The sequence below is a fragment of the Malassezia restricta genome, chromosome VI, assembly GCF_003290485.1.
Source record: "Malassezia restricta chromosome VI, complete sequence".
In the NCBI taxonomy this organism is placed as follows: Eukaryota; Fungi; Basidiomycota; class Malasseziomycetes; order Malasseziales; family Malasseziaceae; genus Malassezia; species Malassezia restricta.
In genome coordinates, this window is record NC_040198.1 from 360,375 (window position 1) to 382,549 (window position 22,175).

Sequence of the window (22,175 nt, forward strand, 5' to 3'; positions counted from 1 at the left end):
TGCCGGGGGACCGCCGTTTTTTTTCTTCGGACCTGCGACCCGCCACGCACCCAGGTGGATGGCGGCATCGAAAAAGGGCACCGGCGGCTCACAGCTCGCGCAGCTACGCTCAGGCTTGCGTGCAGCGGGTGTGACGGGACCCAAGCCCAAGAAAGGCAAGCGACACGATGCGGAGGACAGCCGCGTTGGGCAGTATCGCGCGCAGCAGCGCCGGAAGCGATTGGAGTCGCTCATGACCAACCTCAATACCTTTGATGAACGCGTGTCCCACAGCAAAAACCAGGCCATTGGGACCAAGACCAAGGGCGCTGTGGGGCGCCCCGCCGATGCCAAGTCGGCGTCACTGCAGCAGCGGCGCGCCAAGCTGCTGCCTGAGTATGACCGCCGGCACAAGTCATCGTCGTTTGTGGATCGGCGGTTCGGCGAATACAACCCCAGCATCTCACTCGAAGACAAGATGCTGAAGCGCTTCACCGAGGAGCGCATGAATCGCGCGCCCAAAACGTCAATGTTCGACTTGAACGATGACGACGCTGAATTGGGCCTGACGCACTTTGGACAAAGTCTCAGTGGCCTGGACGAGATGCCCGATGTGCCACCAGAAGACGACGACGACGACGATCCAGGTACGTATACATACACGGCGAGCGAGGATGAGTACATTTTCTGTGTAGCTGTATGCGCCTATCGAGAGCCATGCCAGCAACATGTTCTACTGGAGATTACTGAGCTCGACCGCGACCAGAATGTGAGCTAACTCGACAGGCCATATTGACGCACAAGTCACGAATGACGAGCACTTTGCTGGATTCGACGATGCGCCTCGCAGCAAGCATGAAGTCATGAAAGACGTGATCGCCAAGTCCAAGCTGGCCAAGTACGAACGCCAAAAGGCCAAGGATGCCGACGAGGAGCTGCGTATGGAGCTGGACGAGGAGCTCGGCGATATTCGGTCGCTCCTGTTCCAACGTCCAGAGCAACCGACCGAGACACCCGCCGCGGAGCCCGACAAGGGCGATACGTACGACGCTTTTGTGCGTGAAATGGCGTACGAGCGGCGGGCCAAGCCACAGGATCGACTCAAGTCGGCGGAAGAACTGGCAGAAGAGCAGGCTAAGCGGCTGCAAGAAGCCGAGTCAGCGCGTCTACGTCGCATGCGTGGTGAAGAAAACGACGAAGGCGAGCCGCTTCTCGACTATGCCATGGACGACGACGACGACGAGAAAGAGCCCTCAGAGCCACGTACGATGCGCTCCAAGTTTGGATTGGGCCAGGGCCTCGACAAAGAAGACGAAGACGACGAAGAGATGTCGCTGAAGGATGACGAGATGGGCGAGCATACTGACCTGAGTGAGGACGAGGACGTCGACCAGGCAGCTAACGAGGTCGATACCCCCAAGGAGCCTGTGCCATCGTTGCCATTCACATTTAGCTGTCCGTCGTCCCACGACGCCCTCTTGGACCTGCTGGACGAGCATCGCATCGAGCCATCGCAGATCCACACAGTCGTCTCGCGCATCCGCACGCTGCACGCCCCCAACCTCGCCGAAGAGAATCCTGTCAAGCTGCAGCGGTTCTTAGGCGCACTTGTCGATCATGTCCTATACCGCGCCGGTCAACAAGATACCAAGGCTGATGATCTACGTGTGATCAACGACCTCGTTCTGCACATTTACGAACTTGCACGCGCCTATCCGCTGCGAGCCGCTGAACACTTCGTGGCAAAAATCTCTCTGATGCAGCACAATTTGATGCGTGGACTAGCGCTAGGCGCTTTGGATCCAAATGCTCGGACGTGGCCTCGGCTCTCTGAACTGGCGTTCCTGCGTATGTGTGTTCTTCTTTGGCCCACGAGCGATAAGTGGCACGCTGTTGCGACGCCCATGCACCTCCTCATGGCGCAATATCTCGCACATGCGCGTATTCGCTCGTTGCGCGACATGGCCTCCGGTCTGTACTTGTGCTCGCTTGTATCGTCGGCTCAGCGCGAAAGTCGCCGTATCGTACCAGAAGCTCTTAACGCACTATTCAATATAGCTGCGATGCTTCTGCCCTTGCACCACGGCAAGAGTATGCACGGTCGTTCGCCCGTCAAAGCCCTTGCCGAAGAGTTCGGCATTCCCACGCCCGATTTCGAGGCACCCCACACGCTTCCTTTCACGATCCAATCGGACGCTGTTCCACGCGAAAAAATGTCCCTGTTGTGCGTTGACTCATGCTCCCTCTCAACGCAGCACCAGGCCGACCTATTGCACATGTGCACACAACTCATGCAGTCCTTGGCGCATCTGTACCAGCACAGCCCAGCATATGTGGAGCTTTTTACGCCCCTGCTGTTTTTGCTGGAAATCGGCGAGGCAGGTCTCAAAGACGTGGCTCCGAGTCTGGTGCCATGTGTGCACACTGCGACCACCGATGTACGGAGTCTACTGGAACGTGCATATGCTACGCGCCGCGCTCTGCGTCTGCAAGCACACCGTGCCCTGTCGATTTCATCGTACGCGCCCAAGTTTGATCAGCAATCGTTTGATCCGTCGCGTGCCACAGACCCCGATACCGAGCGTGCACAGGCTGCCAAGCTGCGTGCTATGCTCAAGAAAGAGCGTAAAGGAGCCATTCGCGAGCTGCGCAAGGACGCTCAGTTCCTGGCAGAAGAACGCGACCAGCGCCGTGTGGCTGAGGATACTGCGTACAAGAAGAAAATGGATAAGATTGTCGGCGGTATTCAGGAGGAACGCTCAGAACAAAAGCAGCTCGACCGTGCCAAAGCCCTGATCAAGAAACGCGCAGGGAAGAAGTAGGCCGCTTGTATAGTAGATAAATATTTTGCCTCCACTACCATGTCCAGAGTGTCTCGGTCCCAAGGGCTCAAGCGCTTTTGTGAACTGACCGGTGCTTCTGACAACGCCGCTTATCCGTATCTGCATCATGCTAATTATAATGTGGATCATGCACTCGCGATGTATTTAAACGAGGTGTATGGCGTCACGGATGTGCCTCTCCTGACACCTCAGCAGGAAAAAGCCGCCCGCAAAGAGCTGGGTGCTCTTTTTGACAAGTACAGGGATGCTGATGATGATACCATTTCTTCAGAAGGTGCTTTGCGCATGCTATCTGATCTTGACATCGATCCTGCCAGCGTTAACGTGCTGCCCTTATCATACTACCTCGACTCGCCTGGTCTTGGCCAATTCACCCGCGCAGGGTACGTACATGGATGGATCCGTCTTAATGTGTGTGTGTCATCCACTGACCACGTGCTGGCACAACAAAAAGACGCTTTCGCTCGTGTTATGCAAGCGTTTGCCACAGATGGTCCCGTAAGGCCGCCCTATATGGGACTTGCTTCGTTTGCCACCGCGCTGCGTTTGACGCCAAAAAAGGGCCTGTATACTACCGTGTATGAATACACTTTTGCCTTTGCACGCGAGGAACAACAAAAGAACGTGCCACTAGACACGGCCATTACCTTGTGGGATTTGCTACTACCACACGCCCCGTCATCGTCCTTCTCCACCAAGCAATACGAGCTATGGAAGCGCTTCCTAAAAGAGGCATCACACCTCCAGGTCATTTCCAAAGATACATGGACACAGTTCCTCGAATTTACGCGGGAAATCGATGGCACCTTCTCAAATCATGACTTTGAGGCGGCATGGCCATCAATCATCGATGAGTTCGTAGCATGGGTGCGTAAGCAAATCTGAAGTCCATAGGCGGGTATGCGGAAAGACATGGGATGCCTACTCTTCGTTCAATTCGCGCAGGTACAGCACATTGTTGCAACGAATAAAAACTTCTCCTAAAGTTCCGTTGGAGTTGCCATCCTGTATTTCCTCCGTATTTGCCAGCTTTCGGGTTAGTAGATCAACATACCTGAAAGTTCATATAGTTGTCCGTGCTAACAAGAAATCCCTTGTACTCCAAGCCCCACTTGAGACGGATGATCACTTTCTTTCCTATTTGATTTTGCAAGAATGGTTTGGGATTGAGAGGAATATCCTGCAGGTGTCAGTTGGCGCTGGCAAATCGTACCGGCATCGTAAAGCAACGGTCGTGTCCAAGGCAACGTTTTGCATCGCGAGACGCGCGACCCCACTTGTCTTTTAACACGTGGCCCCACGTGTTATCAGAAGCCATGTAGGTATAGGCTATGCTGCTAACAAGCATGTATCTTTCGGTCGATTGTGGGTAAGGCCGCGCTAGGCCATCGGGCACGTCTTGCACGCTTGGCACCACATGCTCGACAATATTGAGGATGTGGCGGGCGATGGTTTGCCGCTTGAGAGTCACCTCAAGGGTGTTCCCCTGATCCTGGGTCCTAGGCGGCTGCGATCACCGATCCTGACCATGGGACATTTAGGCACACATGTGGTGTGGTCCATCTTGAATGCAAGGGCCACATTGTTTCTACAGCGACTTGGCATATACAAAAGCTTTGTTGCGATCATTTTGATGGCTGGTCCATTGAGTGGTTTAATAGTACAGCCCACTGTGGGGGTGCTCTCCGATCATTGCACAAGTTCATGGGGCCGGCGACGACCGTATGTATTCATCGGATTGGTTTTTTGTTGCTTTTCGCTTGTGTGCTTAGCCGCTGCAAGCTCCATGTCCTATCAAGAAGAGGGCGCACGATTTCGTCCCTTTACCGCGCTCATCGGCATTCTAGGCATCATGGGCATTGATATTTCTGTCAACACGCTCTCTGCTGCACATAGAGCTCTTACCATGGACGTGCTTGGGCCTGAAGAGCAGGATATGGCAAGTGCCTGGTCTACGCGATACGGTAATGCGGGATCATTGATCGGTTACATGCTTGGGTTGCTGGACTTGCCCAAGATCTTTGGCTTTATGGGCCTAACGGACCATCTAGCCCTTCTTTGCATATGCGCTATTGTTTTTGTATTAATCACACATGCCTCACTGTTTTTTCTTCTTCGAGAATCGGTGTTACTGAGACTCAACCGTCCACGGACACTGGCACAGTCCATCACCAATATTCCTGTGGATCTGTACCGCTGTGGTAGGACACTGCCTCCTGCTCTCTGGGATCTGCTGGTAATCCAGTTTTTTTCATGGCTTGCTTGGTTCCCAGTCTTATACTATGCCGCGACATGGGTGGCCGAGATTTTCAGCTTGGCCCATGGGCACTCCGCCAAGGAAGCCTCTGCTAAAACAAAGCTGGGAGAAGAGGCCCGTCGTGTGGGAAGCAAAGCCCTGTTTTATTATGCCCTAACTGGACTAGTGGCATCGATCGTGCTACCATGGTGCGTTTATGAACCAATGACTGCAAGGAGTTTAGCACATACCCGCTACGAGTCTGCGCCGCAGAACGATACCGAACTAAACGATTTGCACGGCACAGAACGACCTGAAAATATGGGAGATGATGAGGGTGATGATAATTGGAATCATCCTACAGCGGGCTCTATCACGAATGCCCCCCGACAACCGTGGTGGCGGCGAATCCGACATGGCCTCACGCTGGCTGAGATTTGGTTTTTGTCGCAGGTCATGTTTGTTTTCACGATTATGCTTTTCACATGTCCCGTGTTCGGCAGCAAAAGTATCACAGGTGCCATTGTACTCGTCAGCGTGCTTGGTATTTTGTGGTCTGTAACTATGTGGGTACCGTACGCGCTGCTCGGTATACTTGTTATTTCGAATAAATCTACGACCATCGGATTGCAGCGGGCCACGATTGATTTGCGATCAGAAACGGGTACTGTCACTGGTTTACACAATTGGGCCATTGTGCTGCCACAACTGGTGACGTCTATGCTGTCCTCCCTTGTGTTTCTATTGCCCAGCCTGCTGTTCGATCCATCGACGGCCGAGTCGCTCGACAGCACGGGCCTCCTGTTGCGCGTTGGCAGTCTGTGCACGCTCTATGCCGCCACGTGCACGTTTCGATGGATTCGGACGCACGATGCGGCCATATGCAGGTGAGGTCCTGATATGCATATTTATATAATCAAGAGGATTGAAACATGCCCATTTGCCGCAGCAGTTGGATGAGGAAGCTGTGGGCTGTCAGTGTTGCCTGTTGGGTCCCATGCACAAGACTTTCTTTATTGGGGCGATTGCATGCAATCGCTCTGATGCAACCTGATTGGGTTAGATGCACGCATATGATTCGAGATTAGTCGCAGATACAGGTATAGACGTGGCGCTCGTCAATGGACGGACAGTGCGTGCGGCCTCCCCGCTGGACATCCGCGCGCTGCCCAAGGTCAATTGGACCGCCCCTTTGTTCGCTCTCCCTAACGAACACCGAGTCCAGTGTCGGTACGTTTACCCATTGTAGATGTGCGCATGTTTTGCTAGTGAAGTGCGCGCATTTGCATGCCTTTGTGCTTTGGCAGCATACTAACACAATCTGTGCAGTACATCTATTTGATCACTAACAATGGCTACTCCGTCGCGTGAAGACTCTGTGTACCTCGCCAAGCTTGCTGAGCAAGCTGAGCGCTACGAGGAAATGGTTGAGAACATGAAGCGTGTGGCTTCGTCGAACCAGGAACTGACGGTGGAAGAGCGCAACCTGCTTTCGGTTGCCTACAAGAACGTCATTGGTGCGCGCCGTGCGTCGTGGCGTATTGTCTCTTCCATTGAGCAGAAGGAGGAGTCGAAGGGCAATGAGACGCAGGTTTCGATGATCAAGGTGTACCGTGAGAAGATTGAGTCGGAACTTGCCCAGATCTGCGAGGATATCCTTCAGGTGCTGGACACTCACCTGATTCCCTCGGCTGCCTCGGGTGAGAGCAAGGTGTTCTACCACAAGATGAAGGGTGACTACCACCGCTACCTTGCTGAGTTTGCCACCGGTGAGAAGCGTAAGGACTCTGCCGACAAGTCTCTGGAGTCTTACAAGGCTGCTTCGGACGTTGCGATCACAGAGTTGCCACCTACGCATCCTATCCGCCTGGGTCTCGCCCTCAACTTCTCCGTCTTCTACTACGAGATTCTTAACTCTCCCGACCGTGCGTGCCATCTCGCCAAGCAGGCGTTCGACGATGCAATTGCGGAGCTGGATACCCTGTCGGAAGAGAGCTACAAGGACTCGACTTTGATCATGCAGTTGTTGCGCGACAACCTGACACTCTGGACGAGCGACATGCAGGACACCGAGAAGCCTGCTGAGGGTGCCGCTCCTGCTGCGCCAGCAGATGCTGCCGCCCCTGCTCAGCCTGCTACCGAGTCGAAGGGCGAGGAGGCTGCCTAAAATGTTGGATGGCCTGTTCCTATCCCATATGCATGTTTTTATTGTCCTTAGAAGTCTTTGGAATTGTCATATCTCTTTCCGTAGACAGCGTTGCTTCACAATCGATGATCTACTATACGTACAATAGTTAACGGGTGGTGGGCGTTGGACTTGGGTAAGGCCGTCGCCGTGTACGCGCTCCACTTGACATGGAATTCCAATTGTGTTACCATCAGACGTGACGCGGGAGCGCGGTAGCGACGGGTATGAGGTATGAGCTGGAAAGGCTCTTTCGTTCATATGCGGGGTTTATCACGCTATATAAGCGAGCTAGAGACATGCCAGTCGCATGAGGCGCAGAATGAAATAGTGCGTCGAGAGATGGAACGTGTCCGTTCCAAGCTCACGCACGCATCCAAGTCAGATGGCTATGAGATGAAAAAGTCGATGGCCAAGGTCCTATTCACGCATTTGCAAGGATACCCCGTGGACCAGAGCTACCTCGAGCCGCTCTCACTCATGTCAAGTTCCAAGTACTCGGAGAAGCAGATGGGCTACCTTGCTTTGTCGATCATGCTGCGGGACCGCTCTGACATCCCCGCCATGGTACTACCGATCATGCGTAAGGATCTTGCGAGTTTGAATGAAAGTGATACGTGTCTTGCATTGCAGCTAGTGTCTGGGATGTCCATGCCGGATCTGGCCAAGGCACTAGGAGAGGAGGTGCTCAAACTCCTGATCTCACCCACTTCATCGGTGCATGTTCGCAAAAAAGCGGCTCTCACCGCGTTATCCTTCTTTCGGCTGGACCCTTTGTTTGTGGATTTGGCTGCATGGGTAGACCGACTGGCTGTGCTCCTGCAGCACCGACATCACGGCCTGGCCCAATGTGTGTCGTCCCTTGTAACGGCGCTCGTTCAACATGCGCCGTCGGAGTACCCCATGTTTTATCGACCAGCTGTTGAGCAGCTCTGTCAGATCCAGCTCGAGAAGGACCATCGCCTCGAGTACATGTACCATCGCGTCCCGGCTCCCTGGCTCCAGGTGCAGCTGCTAGCCCTGCTTCGCGTCTATCCCGAAGTGCCTAAGGAGGCACGAGGTGTGGAAGCGAAGCTGCAGAATGTATTTGCCAGTATATGGAAGCGCGATACATTGCATGCGATGACGGCTGACGTGCACGAATCCAATGCGCTCTATGCTGTGCAGCTCGAGGCGATACGTCTCGCGGTGCACTTGGACCCCAGTTCGTATGTGGTGACACGTTCAGCGGCCCAGGTAGGGCGCTTCCTAACATCGTCACAGAGCAATGTGCGGTACTTGACGATGGAAGTGATAACGCTCCTTGCGCACGATATGCCATCGTTGCAGCCCATCCAAACGCACAGTGACATGATTTTTTTGTCTCTGAGCGACAAGGATATTAGCGTGCGTCGACGCGCCTTGGATTTGTTGTACGCCATTTGTGATCGCACGAATGTACGGGACATTGTGCAGCGGCTGCTCGACTACTTGCGCGTGGCGGAGGCGAGTCTGCGTCAAGACATGACATTCAAGATCTCGCTGCTGGCCGAGCAGCATGCGAGTGATTCGACGTGGTATATTGACACGACGCTGGAGCTCTTTCATTTGGCCGGTAGACATGTGGACGATGCTGTATGGCACCGCATTGTGCAAGTCGTGACAAATCATCCCAAGGTGCACAAATATGCCGCTCAACGGATCATGGTGTATTTGCAGCAGGCGCTATGCTACGAGACCCTCGTGAAGCTTGGCGCATACTTGCTCGGAGAATATGGATTCCTCATATCAGATCTAGCGGGCGGCAGCCCGCTAGATCAGTTTCAGTCACTCCATCGGCACATGGCGTCGTGCTCGCCGAGGACGCAAAGCATGTGTATGTCGACCTATGCGAAGTGGGCCAGCGTGTATCCCGACATGCAGGACCTACTGCTAGACGTATTGCAGCGACACACGCATGTGCTCGACGTTGAGACGAGGCAGCGCGCTGCTGAATATGCCATGCTCATCCAGCTGCAGCGGCAGGGCCATGTGGACTTACAAGACGTGCTTGATGAGCTCCCGCCCTTTACTTCGACGCAATTTCGCGGGACCCAGGCGCCTGCCAATGACCTGTTCAAACCAAATCGCCGCATTAGTGCTGTACCTGTCGTGTCATCCGTACGACGTGGCGAGGCGCGACGAGCGTCCCGGCTGCCTGTCCTCTTGTCCGACCCAGACGCGCCGAGTGCATCGGTCGTCACGTCCCCGGGCCTGTTCTCGAGCGATGTGTCGGTGGATCTGGTCGACTTGCAGAGTGTACGCATCGACTCGCCTTCCTTGGATTCCGCAAGCGAGCAGCATCCGTGGGCATCCGCCTCTGACGTGACAGGTCCGCAAAGCCCCTTGCTCGAGCATGCGTACCATGAACCAGCACCCTTTCCCCTGTCAAATGCACAACATATCTACCTCGATTTGCCATTCATGCAGCTGTTTGCCCATCAGGGCACATTGTTCGAGGGCCATGGCGGGCGCCTAGAGTACGAGCGGCAAAACACCGGCGACGCATCTGTGACAGTGACTCTGCGCATCCACAACACCGACGTTTTGCGTGCTTTGCACGTATCTGACATCCAGGTCCAGACGTCGATCGAGGCGCATGTCACGCACCCCGACCGCGTGGATCCGCAAAGCTCGGTCGCTGGCACGATCGAGTTTGTCTGTCACAGACCGTTTGACGAATCGCCGCAAATGGACATGACATGGCGCCGCGAGGCGGACGACACGCACGTACTGCATGTGGTGCTGCCTGTGTCGCTTGCGACTTTTCTCCGGCCGTGGACGATGGATCGCACGACGTTCTTTGAGCATTGGCACGCGATGCGGTCGCAACCTGACCAGCAGGCGCAGCGTGTTTGTCGTTATGCGCATATGAACGACCGTGTATTCTATGCTGCAGGTCTCGCTGTGCTCGCCGGTGTGGATGCGCGCCCACAGAACGTGGTGGCTGCCGGCCGTCTTCCCGACGCTGTGCCTGTGCTGGTGCGGTGGGAGCCGAGTCCTGAGACCCATCTCGCACGCCTCACCGTACGTGCCTCGCATCCCGTGGCGGCTCAGGCGATACACAAAATGGTTCTACGATACATGGATTTGATGTAAATTTAGCCTGTATAAGGACTGATACTCATAGCCTCCATACTCTGCGCAATAGATTCGGGCGTGATGCTCGAGTGCGATGGGTACTCGCCGCGGCTCTTGAGCACGGCGCTCAGTCGCGTCATTTGCTCGTGAGGCAGAGCTGAGATGCCATCATCGCTGTCCTCGTCCTCTTCGCCGTCGCTTTCTTCGGGCGCCACATCGGACCACTCTCGGTACAAGCGGTATACGAGCGATGACGAGTCGCGCAGTCGGTACGGGTCGAAGGGAAAGAACGCATCGAGCGCTGGGGCTGCCACGGCCGCTGGGGCGTCAGGCGCCGTTTTGACGGGCGAGCGCGTGGTCGGTGTCGACTCACGCGCGGCTTGTGATGGGCGACGCTGTGCATTGGCCTCGAGGACCGAATAGCAGTACAGAAAATCGGTATACTGCGCCACGTAGGCAAACTGCTGAACGACGTTCGCATTGCAGTATCGCAGCGGATTGAGAGGTGAAGTGATAGCGCGCTGTACTACCGCGAGGCCGGGCGCCCAGCCACGCTCGCCCGTCATGGAGTGCGTCGAAGATACACTCGAGAGCGACGATGCGTGCAGGACCGGCATGAGCTGCGGCGACAACTCAAACGAGCCGGTATTCGGGTACGTCGCAGCGAGCGATGGCGCATGGTCCTCGTCGAGCGCGAATGAGGGTGCATCAGACACGGCGCCATCACGCAGATCGCGCCATCGGAAGCAAAATATGTAGAAAACGGCCTGGGTCACAGCATAAAACACGGCATGCTCTCGCGCACCCGGCGGCGGTGCATGCAGGCCCTGGGCGGCGAACGATTCGAGGCAGGCGTCCATATACGTGCACAGATTGACCACGACCATGCGCGTGGTAGATGCATCAATGTACCTGGCACGCGCGACATAGCTCGCGACGTAACTTGCCGCTGCAATGCGCAAGATGATGGCCGACTCGCCCGACTCGCTCGTGCCTGCCGCAGGTACGGCATACAAACTTTTGCTGAGGAGCGTGCCGAGAAACATGTCAGCAAATTCATGGTCCAGCGATGCAAACCAAAAAAGCACAAACTGGACGTGTCGCGACTTGAACGTCGTGAGGATCGTACGCGTAAAGATGCCCAGCAAAGTCTGGTACAGCTGGTAACGTCGCGTGAGCATAGCTGGTGAGCGTGCCATGCCAATGTGCTGCTCGAGAAAGTCATGCACCGCTTTCATGATCGCATCCAGCTTGCCAGCAAGCACAGCGATCTCGTTCCACGCTGGTTCTTGCGCCAGTTCCGTCGCCAGCAGCCCATCCGAGTCATCGTACCCTTCCTCATCAGATAGGTCCTCGAGCGTGTCGAGCGTCTCTTCAATGGCATCCTGCGCGGCTAGGGCGGGCGATACGGTGGCACTTTCACTGTCTGAGTCGGCTCCCTGGTCCAGGACAGCCGAGAGGTCGGTCGTGTGGCTCGAGGGCTCTACACCCTGTTCCTCCAGTTCATCCAGTTCCACTTGGATCGCCACATCGATCTGCAAAGTATGATCGATAATGACATTCCAAATGGGCTCCGTTAAGGCCTCACAATACTCGGTAATCCGGAGCAGATTTTGGATGTACAGCACCTGGTCCATAGTGGACTCGCGCTTGTGCGGAAAATGCTGGATCAGAAGCGGCTGCAATGTTGCTGGAAGCGTAGGAATCAATCGTAAGAGTGTCTGCAGAAGACTGTGTAGTCGGCTGTACAGTTGTCGGCGCGACATGGCCGAGCGGTGGCCCGGTAGAAAGGTGTGCGTGCCCCGGCACCATGCAGGACGCAAATTCATGTTTTGAAAGAGCAAGGACGCCACATGCGAGACCCATTCACTGCGAGCACTAACGATCGAGCACACGAGCCGAACCCACGCATCTGCAATGTCCTCGGGCATCGCAAGCCATGGAAACTCAGTGACCGACTCGACCAGTGTCACACACGTGCGATCCAGCGAAGGCGCCACATGCGTCAGGGCAGATAGCCACGCCTGTAGCTGCGTCACAGAAGACGCTGTGTTTTTTGTTGAAGGCATCACATTGCCTGTAGATTGGAACTGGGCTACCAGCTCGTCGTACGGCGCATAATCGCCCTGTCGGTCAGCGCCGTCTTGGTGCATACCTGAGCCTTTTGAAGCATGGCATTCTTGACATATGCCACGTACATCCCTTGTCGCGCTCCATGAGGCGTCTGTGTTCCCGTTTGGGATGCCTTGCGTGCCCCAAGCGAGCTACGCTGGGGTGACGCTGGCATGATCCAAGGTGGATTGCCGTCGTCTCGAAAATCGCCCTCGCCACCCTGGTGCACCACGGCGCCTCGCAAAATTGGCTGAGTGGAGACGCACGTGATGCTTCCTGGCACGACACCACAACATCGAGCTCCCAGCGCTCCGGCCGCGTCCACGCAACGGAATTTATATTCGTATATGACTACGTGAAAAATACGTTCGCTGGCTCCTCATAGGGAATCAAGAGCCTTAGAGGTCGCCGTCGTCCTCGTCAGGCAGAGGCGCAGCCGCGGCCGTCTCGAGCTCTTTGTTGTATTGCTCCATGAGCTGCTGGTCGACCTGAACCTCCGGAGGGGCGAGCGCAGGCGCGGCAGCAAACTCAAGAGCAGGGTTACCGACAAGCTTGCGGGCGAGCCACAGGAATGGCTTCTCGAAGTTGTAGTTGGACTTGGCGGAGATCTCAAAGTACTGCAAGTTCTTCTTGCGGTGGAACGTCACGGCACCCGTCTTGACTTTTCGCTCCTTCACATCGACCTTGTTACCACAGAGCACAATGGGGATGTTTTCACACACGCGCTCGAGGTCGCGGTGCCAGTTGGGCACGTTCTTGTACGTGATGCGGGACGTCACGTCAAACATGATGATACCGCACTGTCCCTGGATGTAGTAGCCATCACGCAGACCACCGAACTTCTCCTGACCAGCGGTGTCCCAAACGTTAAATACGATCGGGCCAAAGTTTGTGTGGAACTGGAGCGGGTGCACTTCCACACCCAGCGTGGCGATGTACTTTTTCTCAAACTCACCTGTCAGGTGGCGCTTCACAAAGGTGGTCTTACCAGTACCACCATCGCCAACAAGGACCAGCTTAAAGTTGGGGATGTTCTGGGCGTCCGTCATGATCTCGATGTTGGTAGGGAAAAGAATCACGGTGCGCCAGCCACTCGAAAAAAACACCAACGCCCTGCGGCCGGTCCTCACGTGACTACGAAGGCCGCCGAATGTTTTGCAACGCACAAGGCTCAAGGCAGGCAGTCGTGAGCGTTGACCACGATGGGTAAGAAGGGGGCCGAGGCCCCGTCGACCTCGACGGGTATCGTGCAGGTGTCTGCTACTATGAACATGGCTATCCCACCTTTTTGGGCCATGGACCCAATGGCGTCAGTGCTTGAGCAGCTAGACACGCTTGTGATGCGCTTTGTTCCACAGCTAGAAGGCGTCCTCTTGGCCCACGCCGATGCCAAGTTGTTGTCTAAGCTAGGCAGTATTGACGGAGACTCGGCATTTGCGGAAGTTCCTGTCCGATTCACGTGTTTTGTATGGCGACCCGAAGTTGGAATGTCCGTCAAGGGCACCATTACTCTGTCGTCACCCAGTCACGTATCACTATTGCTTTACGACACCTTTAATGCAGCTGTGTCTGCGCCGCACATTCCAGCGGATGCATGGGAATTTGTGCATTATAGCGATGTGGGCGAGTCTCAGCGTCAGGATGCAAAAGACCGCAGCGTCGGTTTCTGGCAGAACAAAGAGACGGGACAACGCCTTGGTGGACAAGACAATACCCTTACTTTTTGTGTGATCAGCATGACTGTGGCGAATCAAATGCTCTCACTCCACGGAAGTTTGCTCAGTGACCCATTCAGTGTTCCACCACCGCAGCCAGGTACCATGTCGTTTGACCAAGCCATCGGATCTACAGAGCCCATGGAGGAAGAGAAGACGGAGGAAACGGCACCGAAACCTCGCCGGGTGCGTTGGGAAGACTCGGATGAAGAGGCTGAGGAGGTGGTGCAACAAGCAGCAGTGGCAGATGATGCTGTAGATGACCACCAAGCCGAGGCACAAGACGAGGAGGATGCACCGCTTGTGGAGGCGCCTACCCAGTCTAGTGAGGCGCCGAAGGAAGCTGACTCGGACAAGAAGGAGAAGAAAGAGAAGAAAAAGGACAAGAAGAGCAGCAAGAAGCGCGACAGAGATGCTGAAGGTGGATCTAAGAAGAAGAAAAAGAGGCACTCGGAGTGATGTCTCGCTCGACCATGTATCATAGCTTACGTACGGACGTATGTGGAAATCGGTCCATTTTTTTAAAGTCTGGCCACCTATGAGCGACGACGCTCCTACAGACCCTGAATAAATTGGCGCAGCTGCGCTTCTGGTAGCACGCCAACAAATTGAGAGACAGGTCGGCCATCCTTGAAGGCGATTACGGTAGGCATGGCACGAACACCGTACTTTTGGGCTGCGCCGATCTCGTGATCAACGTCCATAGTGACAAGATCAATGTCCTTGCCGCCCACCAGGTCTGGTGAGCTGGCAAGCTTGTGCAGCACAGGACTCAGCATCTTACACGGACCACACCATTCAGCCACAAAGTCTACGAGCAGCGGCTTGGCGCTTTGTTCCTGTAAGAGCTGGGCTAGACGCTCGCCTGAGATGTTTTCTTCAATACGACGGCGTACTATCGACGTCGAGAAAGCACGAACGCTTGGTGGCGCCCGCATGACAGCCCGCAGCGGCGCACGTAGGGCAGCTGATGCACGGACAGTGGGGATCATGATGGTGGATGGGAAATAAACGTAAGCGTGGCTTGGACAGACCCAATCCCAGGGTCGCATCGACGCCCACACACAGGGCCAAGCCTTTTTTCACATTCTATATTCGGCCACCACTTCAGCCCACGCCGCGCCCAGCGTGGTCGAGCCACGATGTCTCGTGCGACTGCGGACACAGTCGATGCACCATCAAAAGAAATAACGTCATGGAACTGGAAAAGCACGATCCAAGGGGCCGTTAGGCGGGTGATCGAAAGTGTAGCGTCGTCGCACCCGCCATGGATTCCCGATAATACATGCACCGCTGCTATTAGCGTGCTTTTTGAAGCGCTCCAGCACGATCGAGACCATGTTATGGATGCCCTGCTGAATGGATTAAAGGGCATTGAGCTTCCTGTATCGCTGAGTACGATGGATTCTCGGCTGCGCCTGCATCAGGCGCTGTGCATGACCCGCGTCATTTCGTCGTGCGTCTTTCACGATTGGCTCTCGTATCAGACAGAGGAGATATTGTCGACACCCTTCGGGGCATGGAAGGATCCCCCTCGCATGGCTGACTCGACTGCTCGTCAGTTCGTATCGACGGTGTCGAAACACTTTGTGCAACTCGTGGGGTATCGAGAACTGTCCATCTCGCAGCAGTCAGATGGACATGCCAGCAGCTTTAAGGATGACAAGCTGCGCTCCTTCACATTCTTGTCACGCGATACTAACAGCAACGTACGAGAATACGACTGCTTGTACGCCATGCTGGATGCGCATCTCGGCATGTACACCGCCAGTGCGTCGCCTGAGGCGTACTTTGTGCTTGACGCGCACTTTCCTCCATATCGCGCGCCGTTCAAACTCACGCCGACTGGTGTGTCCTACACGGCGACCCTGTGGCATACGCCGGCTGATGCCCTGGATGCGTCTGAACACACTGTCGCCGCGTACCTGTACCGCGAGCTAGCGTACTTGATGCTGTACACGAGCTCCACCAACTGGGAGACGACTATGCACTGCATCGGTAGTCTGACCGATGCACGAACCAACGTGTCCCTGTACGAGTGTGTGCACTGGCGCTGGCCACAGCTGGAGGCGTTCCTGCGCCAGGTGATCCGTGAATTGCCCCTGATGCCCCGGTCCCACTTTGCCACGGCGGCTGTCATGTTGCGGCGAGTCGTGCACATGTGGACGCATTTCCATGATGACGAAAGGCATATGGTGTGTTCGAATGGCCTGCCTGATGTCACATCCCAGCTCTTTGATACCCTTTTCGCTCAGGCAGACTCGCTTTCGCGCCGCATCGTGCTGTGGCCGACTCTGGGTGCGTTGCTTGGCTTGTCACCCACGCCATATACTCCGACGCGCGTGTGGCGCGACGTGCACTCCAAAAAGTGGGCGTTCTCTGATGCCCTGCATCACCACCTCTCCCACTCGCGTCTCGGTTTCGCGGCGTGGTTCTCTGTCGTGATGATGCACAGCGTCAACGAGACGGGTGGTGCGCCTATCCCGGCTGCCATAACGTCCGGAGCATGTTCGCGCTTGGTGGAACACCTACACTCATTTACTGCGAATGACGCCCGGCTCGGTGGTCTGCTCCTCGCGTCACAGGTGCGTCTTGGAAACATGGAAGAGGCGATGAATCTCGTGCATGCGTGCTTGTATGTGCGTCCATCGAACGTAGGCGTGCTTGTGGTCGTCCACGCGCTTCTGCTGCTCATCATCCGCGACATTGGGTCGTGGCGTGCGGTGTTATATCCACCGTGTGCTCCAGTGCTGCGACGTTCGATCCGCCATGGCGTCAGGGCCTGGTGTGTAGACAAGGCACTGGACGACATGACGATGACGGCCATTCACGGCATCTTGTACGTCGCGCTTCTTGATCCAATGTCGGTCCTGACGCTCTTGCCGAACGAGCCCCTCGACCAATTGCAGCTGCCACGTGCACCGTCAGCGGCTCAGCTCGACACGCTTCTCCAGAAGGACTCGCGTGTCTCACTTGTGCTCGCTTTCCTGCATGTGCCGATGGCCCGCATGCGCCTACACGCCGCCTCGAACGCTGCGATCATGCGACTCAGCGGCGACAAGCCTAATGTGGGTGTGCTCTCTCACTTTCCGTACGTGCCGATCACCATGTTGGAACAGCCCAGCACGCCCACGCCCGACATGGCATGCATTCTCCAGATGCTGGGACCCATCGACATTGACGTCGCGACCAATGCCGTGCAGCACGTCATGACGGCCAACTCGGAAAATGACCAACTGTACTGGCTTATTGCATTGCAGACATCCGTGTCTTGCTTGCTGCGCTTGCAGATCTCTGTGGAACGCAAAGTGGGCCCAGCGGCTGTGCTGTACGGCTTGTTCATGCCTAGCGTACTCAACGTGCAGGCGGCGCTCGATGCCACCATGTTACTAAGTCACTTGTACCCACTGCCCGAGCCTCTGCCGACCTTGGTCAAGTCCCGTCCTGATCTTGCGACCATCTGCCATGTCCTGCGCCATACGCCTGCTCCCAATCATTTCACGCAAATGGCATGGTCGGCTCTCTTGCGACTCTGGCTTACATGTCTACCCAAGAGCCGTGCCAACCGTGTTAACAAGTCGGACATGACACACATCGTCCACATTCTCGCAGCGGGAGCCCACATTGGGCTGCATGGCGTCATGATCAAAGACGACATACCCTTCGTTCACATGGTCTCTGACATGCTTCTGCATTACCCCGACCTGCGTGACCTTGCCTTTGTGCTCTTGGATGCTGTGCCGACTCCCATCTTGCCTCGCATGATCCTTCTCGCCCATACAGAGCTGCCTCGCAGCGAATCACACACCTTGTGGCTCCGTCTCCTGAAAGAATGCGTCCCACGCCTTTCAATCGACTCGGTGGATGCCACGACACTGCGTGCGATCGTCGATATGCTGTTGGCCTGTGCCATGTCCGTGACCACCATCTCGTCGCGCATGACTGTGTGCGAAGTCACCGCAGTCTTGGCGCCATGCGAGCGACCTGAAATGGTGCGTGCGCGTGCGCAGCTCGTGGACTGGATCCTGCCATGGACGATCGGCGATGGATCTCTGCGCCAAAAGGCACTTGAGTGCATTGTGCACATGTGCCGGGGTCTTACCGATGACATACCTCTGATGGTGCTCCGTATCGATGTATCGCGCGAGGCGGCTCTCTTTCGTCGCACCGCCCGTATTGTTGATCGTCTGATCCGCGCTGCGACATTCGGCAAGCTCATGGACGCGGGTGCTCAGGACGTGTCGCTCGCTGTGGTGGCATTAGAGCATGTGCTACGTCAAAACCTCGACTTTTTGTCGCACGAAGCCGTGACGCTCACAACGTCTCCGCTGCCGAGTGCCCGCATGGCGCTCATGCTTGCCATGGCGCGTCTGTTTTCGCATCCTGACTACGAGGCATTAGAACATGTGGCTGAAACGCCCAAGATGCTAATTCAGGACGCCTTGTTTCTTGATGAGGGCCGTTGGATTGCGCATTTGATTTGCACTGGCACAATTCATCATGCCCAGCTGATGGAAAAGGTTCTGTCAGGTACCTGCACCACGGACAAGATGCATACTGTCCTGCAGCGCGTCTTGCAGACCAAGGTCGACGCCAGCACCGGTGATTTGCTGTGGCTTCGCACCAACTCAGCCGCCCTCATTTTTCTTACCGCCTATGCGCGTCGATTTACGCATGTCCACATCCAATCTATCGTACAGAGTCTCGTGACAGCCGTGTCGCAGTCGCCTCTTGAAGGATTTGATTGGACGAACACGACAGATCTGTCCGAGGAGCGTCTGCGTGCACAGCACATGGGTGAGATCCAACTCATTACGCTGCTGGGTGAGAAGCTGGAGGAATTCGCTCGCGCATTTCCTACCGAGATGCATTGGGTCAGCACGCGTCTGTATCAGGCCATTGCCCGTCGCTTCGGCGATGAAACGGCGTCGTTCTCGCTCGGCACATTCTTGTGCTTGCGCCTGCTGGGCCCGGCGATTGCTGCCCCAGAATCTGTGGCCGTGGAGCCGCCGCAGAGTGAGGCAGCGCGTCGCGCCTTGGTCTTTCTCAATAAGGTCCTCGTGGCGCTTCCACAGGGCGGATTTCCAGCGCATCGCGAGTCAAGGCTCACGATGCTCAACGACGTCATGACGCAGCGCAATATGACTCTGCGCCGCACTCTAGAAGAAACTGTGCAGTATGATGTACAAAACAGCAACATCAGCATGCCATCCGAGCATATACCGCAGCGCATCTGTCGCGAGCTGCGCAAACACATGCAACAGCTCGCATCGAAGGGTGATGCGAATGCGTCGACGCTGCTCCAGGTTCTACCGACACATCCATCGCTGCAGGAGCGCTTTGCTACGGCGCTCTGTGGCGAGTCTCGTGACGCCGTGTTCCAGTCGTTCATGGACATGTACTCTACGTACGATACGCGTGCGCTGTCGAACCTATGCGTCGTTCGTCATGGCGAGGAGTACACGACGGTGTGCTTTTTCTACTCGCGCCTCGACCTGATCCGCGGCGACTTTACGACCCTGTCGTACTATATCTGCAGTGTGGCGTCCAAGTTCACTCGCCCATGGATCCTCATCCTTGATATGACGGGCTCCACGGAGCGAATGCTTGTCCAGAACCAGTACACGGCGTTCGTGTCGGCTATTCTCCCTGCCAAGGCCTTTGGCTTTCTGCACTCTGTTGTCATCGTGAATGGCGGTCTGGCGCTGCTTCGGCATGGCTGGATGGTCACAGAGGAGCCGTACGAAAACGGTTACATTGCGCGGCGCCACATGGACGGTGGCCCCCCTCTCAAGCTCGAGTGGGTGACGTCGGCGGAAGAGCTCCATGCACAGACCAAGGACGTTCAGCTCTCGCTGGCGCCAGCGTCAACGCGCCTATTTTTCGCCAAGCCTTCGTACGTATTGACGGACGTGAGCTGTGACGACGGGTTCTGCGCGCCGGTCTCTGCTACGCTCGTTCTTCTCAACGACTACATGTTGATCCGCAGCAAGCCCTTGGCGCATCAAGACGGCCCCCTGAAGCCACCGCGGTCTTGCGACATCATTCCTCTCTCGGACATGATCGTCATGTCCGATCACGTCTCGCGCCTATGCATTCATCGGTATTCATGCCCTGATGTGCTGTTTTTGAATACAAGACACTGCGATGACCTCGAGCACAAATTGTACAGCCTGCGCATGTCGAACGGTGACTATGCTCGTGGACTGTACGCCCCTGTCCCACGCTCCAGCATCCGTGCTGTGTTTGTGGGCATGGGTCTCTTTTACCGCACGTCGACTGATGTGACGATGCGTTTCGCGGCGGATACGCTGCTTCGAGCTGCGGGTGTCTTTCACCAAGGCATCCAGCCGATGTTCATTCCCCCGAACCTACCGTCGATCGATATTCCTGTGCCGCTACGTGCGATGGCATTGCGCACGGCGCTCGGCATCACGGCGTGTCTGGGCCGACAGCACGTGTTATTCACGCGTGCTGAGCAGCTGCTTATGTCTGTGCCGCACGAACAGCTACCTCAGATCCTGCATCTCGGTCTCGTGCTGTGGATGACGCATCCTGAGCTGCGCACGGCCATCTTGCCGGCGCTCGATCTTTTGCCCACGCTGCCATCCGCTGCGCATGAGCTGTTTTTGGACGTGTGCATAGACTTGACGCCCATGTGCATGTCGCCGGTCATGAATGCGATGCAAGATGCGATTATGACGGCGGCCGTTCCTCACCTGCTCCACATCATCTTGTCGCGTCTACACGAGACGTTCTGCTCACCTCGCAGACCGGGCCTGCTGCACCAAGTCCATGCCCTAGTCGCGCTGCTCGCTGTCCAGTGTCTCGTGCCAGATACACCGCTCCGAGCGCATGTGCCCGAGGTCATGTGCATTTTGCTCCTATTCCACCAGGACCCGCTCCCATCGTTCCACGTGGCCTCGTCCATGTCGTTCGTTCATACCCTTGTGATGTGGCCGGCGCCGGAGCTGGCGTCTCTAGCGGGCGAAAAGCTCAAGTCCACACTGTCTATCTCGTCGCTCGTCGAGCTCGTCAACAAGGCCGTGTTGACGCTCGCGGCCGATGCGGAGCAATGCGCCCAGTGGACATTGGCTATTGAGAACCAGATCCAACACATCGCCCTGTCGCGCGGCAGCCTTATGCAGTCGCGAGCGCTGCAGGTGCTTGGACATCTTTGCAATGCGTCGCAGTCGATCATGCATCGCCTCGGACTCGTGCTTCTTGAGTCGTTCCCACACGCGCCCATGACGGTGGATGCGGCTGCGATGTGCTTGTCCCGCGTGTTTTTGCCGGCTCAGGCCCCTACGCTCTTTTGGGCTGGCATGATTCTAATCGCCGTGGGCGTGCACAGCGGTGGCCTGCGACTTTGCTCGGCGGCACTGGACGCACTCGATTCGCATGCGTTTGCGGCCATTATGGAGGCACGCCGACGATTTGCCGCCGACGCGACGGCCTTGGATGAGGCGCTGGGCGTGTCGTTTGAGCGTGACTTTTCGTTCGCATGTGCGTCCCTTCTCCGACGGCCTCTTTGGGATGGGCATCCTTCGATCCAAGAACTGACTCGCTCGTTGATCGAGCGTCTTAATGCACTAGTACCGTGTGATGCCACCACAGGCGACAACAGGCGTGTATCTGGCCTGTCGCTCCTCCTCTTCCTATTTGACCCCAGTACCACCGACGCGTCGCAACTGCCCCCGCAATACTTTCCTTTGACAGACGACGACCAGATGGCCTCGAGTAAGATCCTGAGCGCCGCACTTGCGCGCTCCTTTTTGCCGCGCGCCTCTGATTCTCAGCTGCATCTCATGCTGCCCCTCCTAAGCGACGGACAGGCGCATGCCCTGCGAAAATCTGACGAGCCCATCCTGCCGGAGAACAATGTATCACCCCTTTCGCAGCTCGGGTTCTCCGGCCTCAAGTTCGATACGGGATCGGGTCCATACGCCGCGGAGTGTCGCTCTTGGCTGCAACACCTTGTCGAGCAATGGGCATAGTCATTGTAT

At 56.1% G+C, this 22,175-nt stretch overlaps 11 protein-coding genes across 11 annotated transcripts; 7 read left to right on the forward strand and 4 right to left on the reverse strand.

Moving 5' to 3' along the window:
- Positions 1 to 58: 58 nt before the first annotated feature.
- On the forward strand, positions 59 to 2,801 carry MRET_3569 (nucleolar protein 14; the record flags this gene model as incomplete). The annotated part of the gene is made up of 2 exons (XM_027630196.1): positions 59 to 626; positions 766 to 2,801. The coding sequence occupies 2 exons, from the start codon at positions 59 to 61 to the stop codon at positions 2,799 to 2,801; spliced, it is 2,604 nt and encodes an 867-aa protein (XP_027486092.1).
- Positions 2,802 to 2,840: 39 nt separating this feature from the next.
- MRET_3570 (DCN1-like protein 1/2) lies at positions 2,841 to 3,707 on the forward strand (the record flags this gene model as incomplete). The annotated part of the gene is made up of 1 exon (XM_027630197.1): positions 2,841 to 3,707. One exon carries the CDS (start codon positions 2,841 to 2,843, stop codon positions 3,705 to 3,707), a length of 867 nt encoding a protein of 288 aa, XP_027485805.1.
- A 36-nt stretch (positions 3,708 to 3,743) lies between these two features.
- Positions 3,744 to 4,041, reverse strand: MRET_3571 (small nuclear ribonucleoprotein F; the record flags this gene model as incomplete). The annotated part of the gene is made up of 3 exons (XM_027630198.1): positions 3,744 to 3,851; positions 3,877 to 4,002; positions 4,036 to 4,041. 3 exons carry the CDS (start codon positions 4,039 to 4,041, stop codon positions 3,744 to 3,746), a joined length of 240 nt encoding a protein of 79 aa, XP_027485806.1.
- Positions 4,042 to 4,239: 198 nt separating this feature from the next.
- On the forward strand, positions 4,240 to 5,949 carry MRET_3572 (solute carrier family 45, member 1/2/4; the record flags this gene model as incomplete). Its single annotated transcript, XM_027630199.1, has 1 exon — positions 4,240 to 5,949. The coding sequence occupies one exon, from the start codon at positions 4,240 to 4,242 to the stop codon at positions 5,947 to 5,949; it is 1,710 nt and encodes a 569-aa protein (XP_027485807.1).
- Positions 5,950 to 6,409: 460 nt separating this feature from the next.
- Positions 6,410 to 7,225, forward strand: MRET_3573 (14-3-3 protein epsilon; the record flags this gene model as incomplete). Its single annotated transcript, XM_027630200.1, has 1 exon — positions 6,410 to 7,225. One exon carries the CDS (start codon positions 6,410 to 6,412, stop codon positions 7,223 to 7,225), a length of 816 nt encoding a protein of 271 aa, XP_027485808.1.
- A 279-nt stretch (positions 7,226 to 7,504) lies between these two features.
- Positions 7,505 to 10,360, forward strand: MRET_3574 (AP-2 complex subunit alpha; the record flags this gene model as incomplete). The annotated part of the gene is made up of 1 exon (XM_027630201.1): positions 7,505 to 10,360. The coding sequence occupies one exon, from the start codon at positions 7,505 to 7,507 to the stop codon at positions 10,358 to 10,360; it is 2,856 nt and encodes a 951-aa protein (XP_027485809.1).
- A 2-nt stretch (positions 10,361 to 10,362) lies between these two features.
- Positions 10,363 to 12,629, reverse strand: MRET_3575 (RNA polymerase I-specific transcription initiation factor RRN3; the record flags this gene model as incomplete). Its single annotated transcript, XM_027630202.1, has 2 exons — positions 10,363 to 12,468; positions 12,498 to 12,629. The coding sequence occupies 2 exons, from the start codon at positions 12,627 to 12,629 to the stop codon at positions 10,363 to 10,365; spliced, it is 2,238 nt and encodes a 745-aa protein (XP_027485810.1).
- A 223-nt stretch (positions 12,630 to 12,852) lies between these two features.
- On the reverse strand, positions 12,853 to 13,503 carry MRET_3576 (GTP-binding nuclear protein Ran; the record flags this gene model as incomplete). Its single annotated transcript, XM_027630203.1, has 1 exon — positions 12,853 to 13,503. The coding sequence occupies one exon, from the start codon at positions 13,501 to 13,503 to the stop codon at positions 12,853 to 12,855; it is 651 nt and encodes a 216-aa protein (XP_027485811.1).
- Positions 13,504 to 13,656: 153 nt separating this feature from the next.
- MRET_3577 (DNA-directed RNA polymerase I subunit RPA43) lies at positions 13,657 to 14,628 on the forward strand (the record flags this gene model as incomplete). Its single annotated transcript, XM_027630204.1, has 1 exon — positions 13,657 to 14,628. The coding sequence occupies one exon, from the start codon at positions 13,657 to 13,659 to the stop codon at positions 14,626 to 14,628; it is 972 nt and encodes a 323-aa protein (XP_027485812.1).
- A 95-nt stretch (positions 14,629 to 14,723) lies between these two features.
- On the reverse strand, positions 14,724 to 15,161 carry MRET_3578 (thioredoxin; the record flags this gene model as incomplete). The annotated part of the gene is made up of 1 exon (XM_027630205.1): positions 14,724 to 15,161. One exon carries the CDS (start codon positions 15,159 to 15,161, stop codon positions 14,724 to 14,726), a length of 438 nt encoding a protein of 145 aa, XP_027485804.1.
- Positions 15,162 to 15,311: 150 nt separating this feature from the next.
- On the forward strand, positions 15,312 to 22,166 carry MRET_3579 (negative regulation of cAMP metabolic process; the record flags this gene model as incomplete). Its single annotated transcript, XM_027630206.1, has 1 exon — positions 15,312 to 22,166. One exon carries the CDS (start codon positions 15,312 to 15,314, stop codon positions 22,164 to 22,166), a length of 6,855 nt encoding a protein of 2,284 aa, XP_027485905.1.
- Between the last annotated feature and the right edge of the window lie 9 nt (positions 22,167 to 22,175).